The sequence below is a fragment of the Pygocentrus nattereri genome, chromosome 25 (genome assembly GCF_015220715.1).
Source record: "Pygocentrus nattereri isolate fPygNat1 chromosome 25, fPygNat1.pri, whole genome shotgun sequence".
In the NCBI taxonomy this organism is placed as follows: domain Eukaryota; kingdom Metazoa; phylum Chordata; class Actinopteri; order Characiformes; family Serrasalmidae; genus Pygocentrus; species Pygocentrus nattereri.
The window spans coordinates 24,829,190-24,838,749 of record NC_051235.1 but is presented as its reverse complement, the minus strand read 5'-3'; the positions used below and the strand labels follow the sequence as shown (position 1 = coordinate 24,838,749).

Here is a 9,560-nt window from a genome sequence, read left to right as displayed (position 1 = left end):
TTTTTTCTGCTTAAATACAGTAGGAGGCGGTAGCTCAATGCTAACTCTTTACTCCCGAGAGAAAGACATGCAGCTCGCTCATTGGTCGAGCGTCACGTCAATCAACGAACGCCTGCGTTTACATTTCCCACCTATTTTCCGAAAAGTCCCGCCCCTCCTGCGCTACGATTGGCTAACAAATTGATTCTCTCGCGCCATCAACGTAGCAGCTTGTACTGTCTCATCTCTCAGTGGCCTGCTTGCGTCTGCTCACTGCTAGCCAATCCTAGCGCAGGAGGGGCGGGACCTGACGGAATACAGGTGGGAAAAACGTCAATAAATAAAGAACGCCTGCTGTGCGGTCTTGCTCTCCAGCGCCCCTACAGGCAGAAGGAGGCAACAACAGCATACGATGCTGAGAGCACTCCGAGGATAGAGAGAGAGAGAGAGAGAGAGAGAGAGAGAGAGAGAGCGAGAGCCCCACCGACCCTCGAGCGACCGTGGTGAGGAGGCAGCGACTGGAGGAGCAAAAGCTGGGCGGGGGAGAGCAACTGCAGAAATAAGAGATCCCAAAAACATTGCTGAATTTCCAGCAATTTACCTTTAAAGAGAAGCCAGAAGAAAGAGAAATAATACAATGTCCTCAACGGGTAAAGACAACAGCGCCCAGCACGCCAATTACGTGGGACCGTACCGCCTGGAAAAGACGCTTGGAAAGGGACAGACAGGTTTGTCCTTTATTTTGGACGTATGCATGTGTTTTCGGACCCTGAACGCGCAGTCCAGGGGCTTACAGAGAGGCAGACTGATGCTTATCTCAGCTGTGCACAGCATATGCCGGCTCGGCTGGCTTTGCATGCATTTGCAATTGTGTTGTGGACGGACAGGACAATCGTGCAGCTGATGCAGATTAATGCCCCCCCACAGGTCCACTTTCTGGTGTTCCTGCCCCATCGTGCGTATTGCTGTATCCTATTTGAGAAGAGGTGGATATTTGTTGCCTCGTTCTTTGGGGAATGAAGTTGGGTCCCTGCGAACTGTCAGTGTGGCTCAGCCTAAGACAGCTAATCCTGATTTGCAGGACAGGCGCTGGGTGCGGGCGCAGTGTCCGGTACCGCGCTCGTAAAGGCGATGCAGAAGCCTAAGATGAGGAGCTGTGATAGAGCTGGGGGCTGAATTTTGGTGCTGTAGCGGCTCTGTGGCTGGACTGATGGTGCAGGCTCCACTGAAGGGACTCTCTTCAGCGCACAGCCCGCAGAACCGCGCCCCCTGCTGGCCGCTGGTGTCAGAATGGTCCAAATTCAGTGCTGAACTTCTGAGATGTATTTAGGATTTGGGCTGGTTTGTGTGGCTGTATGTACTTTGTGTTGTACCTGTGATTTTCTTACACGTTGCCTGCGAGCTCCAGAAGACGAAACAGTAGTACTGTGCACATGCTAAGACCTGCACGTTCGCTGGTTTGTGATGATTGACCTGTTGACCCTGAGGTTTTTGGCCCACCTGAGATGGATTCGCAGTCGTGGGGTCAGGCGTGTGTGTTATAATGAAATGACAGTGGATGTATAATATCAGTGGGAAAGCCTCTGGTTGCTGGGAGCAAAGGCAGCTCTACAGAGATGTGCACTGCTGTAGACTCGAGAACTGGCAAGCATGAATCATGACTAAGGCTGAATCTCAAATGGCTCCCTATTCCCTGTGTAGTGCTCTATATAGGTTATGAAGTAATGGCTTCCATATCCAAATTGTGCCAATATGGAACTATATGAGAGAGAAGGTGGGGCTGCTTGATTATGGGGGAAATCATAATCATGATTATTTTGGGCTATAATGAGACAATGATTAGGCCCATTCATTGACTTTATCATGCATTTATTAAGCTGAAAAAAAAAACCATATCATTTTAACAGTGCATTTCCTTAAACTTTTGATATAATTGAACTGAAACCGCCCAAAAAATAAACAATGATAAATACGTAAAATAAATAAGTTTTATACATATATATATATATATATATATATATATATATATATATATATATATATATATATATGCATTTACATAAAGAATATAAAAATGATGAATAAAAATGAAAATTACTACTGAAAATGACTAAACGTCAATAAAAATAACAAGTGAAGATAAATTAGACCAAAATAAATTAGGGGAGTTTGGGCTTTTAGGGGCGAGTGAAAGTGCATTGCTGTAAAAGAAAGGGGTCTGCTGGATTTATGAAGACAAAATGAGAGCATCACTGCAAAAAGGAAAGCGGCACAATAATCGTTTTATCTTACTCATCTTGTTTTCATAATTGTTGGAAGCCAAAATCAAAACTGAAAATGAAATGTGATGAATCGCCCAGCCTTAATATAGCCTAGTGTGATTTTGGGGTTAACCAGTATGTATCCTATAGTAAAAGACTGTTTGTCATCATGCCTTATTATCACAGACTACTAAGGCTTATATCCTCATAGTAGTCTGCATGGCTGTTTTCACTGTTTTCCTGTGTATCTCGCATCAGTGTTATGAGAAATGTAAAGTCATTATTGATCTGGTTGCTACAATTCATTTGGTGCTCAGCGTGTTATGAAGCTTGGAACGGCTGGTGGCCTCTTCATGAGTGCTGTTGATTGAGTGCGGTCAAAGTTGAGTGGCCTGGGTAGTCCAGCGTTGTATTCAACACAGATTGGAGCTGCACACATGAAGGTTCGGACCAGAGACCATGCATAATCCTCAAATCAGAGTCAAGTTGCTGCCATGAGGGAACCATAGACCTACACTAAGAGATGAACTGTTGGATTTGAGCTTTAATTGGTGTGAACATGTTGTCATATACACAATAAAGAAAGCAAATCATGGAGTTTGTTGACTATGAGAACTTAAGCACACTGCATTTAAAACTACACACAGCATGTAGCAATATATGAGACATACTATTAAAGGGGAATTCCACCAATTGTTCAAAATTTCCGCATCATGAAACTGTTGAGACGTAAACAGCCATTCAGAATGTTCTGATGTGAAAGGGTTTGTTGTTGACTCAGATTTCTTTGCAGTGGTGGTGATAGAAACCAGGGGTCACAATGTCTACGATGTAAATATCCTCATTTTATTACGATGAGCAGTCGACTTAAGTCACCTTACATGTCTTTTTATATGTATATGTTGAAGATCGTACATATTGTTAAATAAAAGATATGTTTTGTCTTAGAACCTTTATACCTCTCTGCCACAAATGTATGGAAAATAGTACGTTAGGCCAAAACCTTGTTTCAGAACTATTGCAAAACAAAGTCAGTGTCACATTCTTAATCATTTCATGTAATACCTTCTGTGAGGAACTTGTAAAGGCACCTCAGGCAAATGGTTCCTGTCACCACCACTGTGAATGGCTCGGACTTGGTATGTTTTTCTCTATACTGGTTATGAAGCAGTGGCTTCCCTATCCAAATTGTGCCAATGTGGAACCATATGGCATAGAGGCTAGAGCCGTTCAATTATGAAAATCATTATCACGATTATTGAACATCATTAGATCCACTCACTGGATCTGGAAACATTTATTGAACTTACAAAAAAACTTTTTTTTTAAACAGAGAATTTCCTTAAACTTTAAATATAATAGAACTGAAAAACAAAAAAATGTAAAAAGAAATCAATAAATAATAATGTATATAATATAAGTATATTAATTTACAATAACAGTTTGTGTCTTTGTGAGAACTTGCCGGAGGCGAGACAAATAACAAAAATACTGCATAAAAATTTAAATTACTACAGAAAATGGCTAAACATCTATAAAATGAATAAAAAAAAAAGAACAAAATAAATTAGATGATTTTGGGCTTTTTGGGAGGGGTGAAAGTGCACTGCTGTAAAGGACACATAAGGTGCTTGTTCATAACCATTTAATGTAATGCTTTCTATCAGGGGGCTTTTAAAGGCACTTCAGATGCCTGGTTCCTATCACCACCACTGTGAACGGCTCTGACTGTAAGTTTCTCTACAGTGGATCATTTCACATCAGACCGCTCTGAATGACTTTGTTTAAATCTCAACAATTTAATTACGTAGAAAATTAGAAAAATCTGTGAAATTCCCCTTCAAACCGTGTGCATGGTAACTGCTCAACAGAAGACAGACCTCATGTGGATGTGCTAGACGCGTTTTGAAACTCTGTCTCCTCCTCTTTAAATGGATCTTGCAGGAATGCTCTACGCTTCCAGTGAATATGGATGACATTCATTCAAAACATTGGATCTTTTGTTGGTGCTGCTTGTTGTTTCTAAGCTGTTAGTGCAAACCTGTGGCCTCAGAAGTGCAGGAGCATATGGCCATCTTAAAGAAAATCATGAACAGCCACTCTAAAGCGCCTTGCCTAAAAACTTTAACAGTGCTTTCCATGTTATATGTAATGGCGAATGAGACATGCTATTAAACCATATGAATGCTAACTGCTCAACAAAAGACAGACCCCCTGTGGATTCAGTAGTTTGGCGCTGATTGAAACTCAGTCCCCTTGTCTCTAAATGAATCCTACTGTAGCTCATAGCTGGAGGCCGGGCCTGCATCTGACTGGTTAGTAGCAGGGACTTTAGTGCTTTCTGCTGCCGTTGGCATAGCTGCTGAGAGAATGCTGCACAATAAATGGAGCTCGTCTCAGCCGCCGCCGCAGAGGATTGCCCATATGTCAAGAGAGAGGCTCGTACAGAGAAAGCAGGCGATGGGGGAGGGGAAGAGATGGATGAGGGGGGCAAGTGTGGGGGGGGATTTGAGAGAGAGTTCTCCGTGCTAAAGCGGGACCCCCGTGGGAAGCCTAAAAAGGGACGCTCCTGTTTAATTTACCCCCCTCCCCCCAATCAAATCGAATGTGCTAGCCTGTGTTTTCTCCTCTTTATTTCATTGTGCTGCACACTGTATTTTACCACCACACGCACTGGATTCGCCACCACCTCAGAAGGAACACAGAGATGAAGATTAGCAGAGCTCATACAGAGAGACAGATTGGGCCCATCTACACGGCCTGTTCAAACAGAGGCTATGATAAAGCAATGATTTGGGCATCAAATTAGCAGAATTTTCAAATGTAGTTGGTCGTCCAGAACCTTTTTTTGATGTCTGAAGTTTGCACTGGAGCTACGAGGCTAATTGAGTTCTTAGTAATATGAAATATACAAGCATGTCTATTACATATTGTTACCTACATACAGACAATAGTATGATTTAAAAAAAAATCAGGCTTTGAAAAGGGATTTCACGAATGTTTCAACATTTCTGCATAATTCAACTGTATAGATGTAAACAAAGTCATTCAGTGGTTTGAGGTGAAATGGAGCATTGTAAACCTGTCGTGTACATGTCATGTAAAATGGTCAGTGGACATATATGTACCTCACAATGGCCTGCATGCACCTCTCCACTATGAATATATATATAAAAAAGTTTAAGGGCAAAACTATGTCTGAGGCATCAGGCAGTGCATTCATAAACATTTCATGTAATAGCTTTCTGTGATGTAGCTTTTAGAGGCATTAGACCCTTCAGAGTCTGGTTCCTATTACTGGCACTGTAAACAATCCTGACTCCCAAGTTTCTCTAGAATAGTGCATTTCACATCAAACCACAGTGAATCACTGTTCATATCTCGTGTCAGTTATGCAGAAATTTGAAAAGCCGGTGGACTTCCTCTTTAAGAAGGTGGCTACTTTTGTTTTGTCTCTTTTTAGATAACAGTATGTTATACAGTGTTAGAAGCCACATAAGTATTTCTGAGATTACTTAATGACTTTGAGGCACATGCTTAATTATTCAGCCATGCCTTTTATCTGATGCTAAATGGTGGCTATAAGCTTTTATTACTTAGCTACATTAGCCATTAAACTCCAGTGCAAAAGTAAAGAAGTAAACTTCGAACACCAAATGTGTCTTGACTGATTGGCTACTGTAAGGGTCAGGGGAAAACTATACATTTGATTCTTGGCTGAACTATCGCTTTAAACTGCATTACCATAATGGAAGCGTGCTGTAGTTTTGTGCTTCGGTTCCTCCTATTTTTTTTTTTTGCTCGTCTTTCTTCTCTCTTCTTACACTCTGCCTCTTTTCTTGACTCTCTTCTACTCTGCTTTCTCACTCAGCTAAGGCATCCCAAGGGTGGCTCACTAATGAAGCAGGGAAGTACCTGAGCCACGCAGCCTGTCAGGCCCACAGACCGAGCCTGAGCGCTGGGTCAGGGGCAGCAGCTTGTAGGCCAGGCTCCATGCCGTGTGATGCTAAAGCCACAGGCTCCAACAGCACTCGCGGGCAAGACATGGGAGATAATCAAGTCATGTACATTCCACTCCGGGGTTGGCGAATGTGTGATGGTGGAGAGGCACTGATGCAGAGCACCTCCAAAGAGCCACCGGCAGAGGCCCATAAAGAGGCTTCGCTTTGCTGCGGTGCACAGCCTCATCCAATAAGGAGAGCGTCCACGCATGGCTTGGTCCAATCCTCCCGTCTCCCAGGCCTTATCTGTTTGAGAAACAAGCACTCAGGATTAGAAAGAGATAACAGCAGCTTCCCTGAACCTGTGTGCACTGAAAGCATGCAGCCTTCATCCACAAAGCCTTTGCACACTGTGCACCATTTCTAAGTGCGATTTGTTTGGACGTCAATAAATGTATTTGATCGCTGGTGATATCCTGCACACCAAACATGATTTTTCAGACAATGAAAATGCAACATTATTTTGCTCACCTGATGTTTGTTTTTTGTAAACTTTCACTTTCAACTTTCATTGACCAATCTCTGGCATCTCTGGTGTTGGCATGGCAACAACCAAGATGGCAAATTGACCATGTCCCAGCAACTGGAAGTTTTTTGTAAACATAAAAGGATTGAAATCTCCAAAAGCAGCTCAAATGGTGCTTGAACTGGGCTGGAAATATCCCAGTCTTTTGTGGAAGAACTCAGAGTTTAAACTTCTGAATGAAGCAGTGAAGCTCTCCATGCTACTTTCCAAAATGGAAAGCGGTCTGTTCAGTGTCTTCTGTCCTGTGTGTTTGCCAGTTTTTTGACAAGCAAATGATGTTTTTATTAGAAAATTTGCCCAAGACGGCACGGTGAAAAAGCAAAAAAGTGTATATGATGTGTAATTGTTTTGATGTGAAAAAGTTGTCAGGATATTTCATATTTTGAATATGTTTAGTTGCATAATGACATTTATAGAGACCTTCAAAATTTTCAGAAATGTCAGCAATGTTGCAGATGACATTAGCAACAAGCAAAGTGGATTAAAAACTGGTGTAATTCACTGTTATTATTAGTAGTTCATAGAAGTAATTAAAATTCACACTAACTCGGTCAGCTAACATACACCTAAGTGATCCTTCCTGCCTAACCTGAGAGAGCGAGGCCAGTTATGCTCTTGGGAGCCCCCACTGAAAAACTGCAGGCCCAAACCTGTATATAAAGAATGTAAAGTAATTATGTCATACCTGTATAATTAATCATGTAATTGTGTTGTTACATTTGAAATGCAGCAAATTACATGATCGCTATACAACTCACTATGCACTTCAATATATATTTATTTAAATACTATAACAAAACAAATGTAATCATTCTAGATATCAAAGAGTTAATATTTCACCTTGAACATCAATACCAGCTTTTATTTGTCATATATATTATATGATATTTTCCAGTATTGCTCTACAGAAGTTAAGTTGAGCAGATTTCTGAACGACCACAAAGAAGGGCTTGTCTTTGAGCCTGAAAAGCCTGTCTGAAGTGTCAGCGGCCGACTATCTTGCTGGGATGACTTTGTGAACAATTTGTCTGTGTGTTTCTATCTGAGGGGGTTGAAGTCTTTTTTTTTCCCAGACACATCCCAGTATTCAATTGGCTCTCATTTGTAGAGTGCTGGGTAACAGTGGCTGGTTGTCATGGTTGCACCCCCTTCCCACAAGGCTTCTCTCACAATGGCCATGCTTTCCATCTTGGAGATCACAGGCAGACAGCAACAGCCCGTCTTTGAAACCCCCTTCACCCACCCTCATTTGGCGGAGCCGAGCAGCCTACGTGCAGCCCCCCCATTAACACAGCATACAGCTGAATTCATAAAGCATTCAAAGTCCTCAGGATCAATCGTACCATCACCGATGTCCAGTAGTCCTAAATTTAGCTTTTGACCTGTTTTGGGTGAAATCTTCTCAAAGCATGACATTGCAAGCTGCTTAGTACACTGATCAAATCTCATCATGGCTAGCAGATGATGACAATATGTGTGATTTTTAATGAAGCTCTAGAGATCAAGAACAAAAGAGAATGTCCGCTGATTGTTGGCTTTGATTGCTGTGGCCCAGAAGTTGAATCAGAGTCAGAGATAAAGACAGTGCCTTCAGGGCTGAACAGGTGGGCTGTCCACCTGACGTGTCAATGGTATAATTATCTTCATTGCAAAAAGGAATTTAGGCTGGGTTTTAGATTGTTTGGTTTGCTTCTTTAGTCTTTGCCTTGGAGCTGTGAGGCTAATGTGGCTAACAAATGATGGAAACCTAAAACCGTTTGGTTAGCGTCATGCTAGCTGCACACTTAAATCATGACCGCAAACCAGGTCACATTGTTAAGCAATCACAAATGGAGTTGCTTATGTGGTTTCTGGCACTGTATGAGAGATTGATATCCAAAAAATGGACACAAGTATGTTGTATAGCTAAGGACAGTAGGAGCAATCTTGATTTTTTCCATACTTTTGTCTGTCATAAAGTGTTGGTTGGCTACATTGGGCTAAATCAGATTTTCAGCCTTTGCTTTAAGACCCATGTGTCAAACACAAGGCTGGTGGGCCAGATCAGGCCCACAACACCCAAAACTCCTGCAAAAGTATTTTCATTTTCTGTTAATATGAGCTCATTTCACAATGTGCTGCACTACAGTTCCCAGCATGCACTGCAGCGTAACGTGCACTTTGACTATTGTAGCTCAACAACAATCTATGGGACAGCAGTTGCACCTCAATTCTACATAATTCTATGCAATTCCACACCTGTCATATCACAAACACAGCAGTTCAGCCCATATAAACACCTAACATCGACTCAGCAGCTCAGAATACATATTGAGCCCAAATGTTAACGAACTTGCAGCAAAGCCAGTTGTCTAGTTCAAGCAGATAGGTAGGTTTGAAAGGCTGAGCTCCTGTGGACAAGTAGTCATGTAACATTTCAAGGTCTACTACAACTGCCTAGATTTTACTGCTGAGGTTTTGGGGTATTTTGAATAAACAATGGCTGGTTCAGGTTATAAGACAACATTAATAAAAGAATTAATAAAAACATTTTTTCCTCTGGCCCACAGATTTTTGGAGATTTTTTAATTTGGCCCTTTAGTGGTTGCGTTTGAGACCCCAGAGGTTAAACCAGTGATTTCATTCGGCACTGTTTTTGAGCTATTGTTTATTCTCTTTGCTGGTGTTTCTAATGTCTGTGTTTTAGTCTGCTGCGCTTTGCTCGAACCCTCTTGCCCCCCATCCCCCTCCCTTTCACCGCGGAGCTCCTCTCTTGGGCCGGCTGCTGTCTCTGTGGGGGTTTTTATCAGAGAA

At 42.0% G+C, this 9,560-nt stretch overlaps 1 protein-coding gene across 5 annotated transcripts in view; it reads left to right on the top strand.

Annotated features, from left to right (window-relative positions):
- The first annotated feature begins 428 nt into the window (after positions 1-428).
- Positions 429-9,560, top strand: part of brsk2b (BR serine/threonine kinase 2b) — a 216,620-nt gene continuing 207,488 nt past the window's right edge. For 2 of the 5 annotated variants that reach the window (XM_037534707.1, XM_037534708.1), the window contains exon 1: positions 429-707. In XM_037534707.1, the coding sequence (XP_037390604.1) occupies positions 617-707 (91 nt within the window). In that variant the 5' untranslated portion in view covers positions 429-616. The remainder of the gene's footprint in view (positions 708-9,560) is intronic. The other 3 variants (XM_037534710.1, XM_037534711.1, XM_037534709.1) reach the window with 2 other exon arrangements.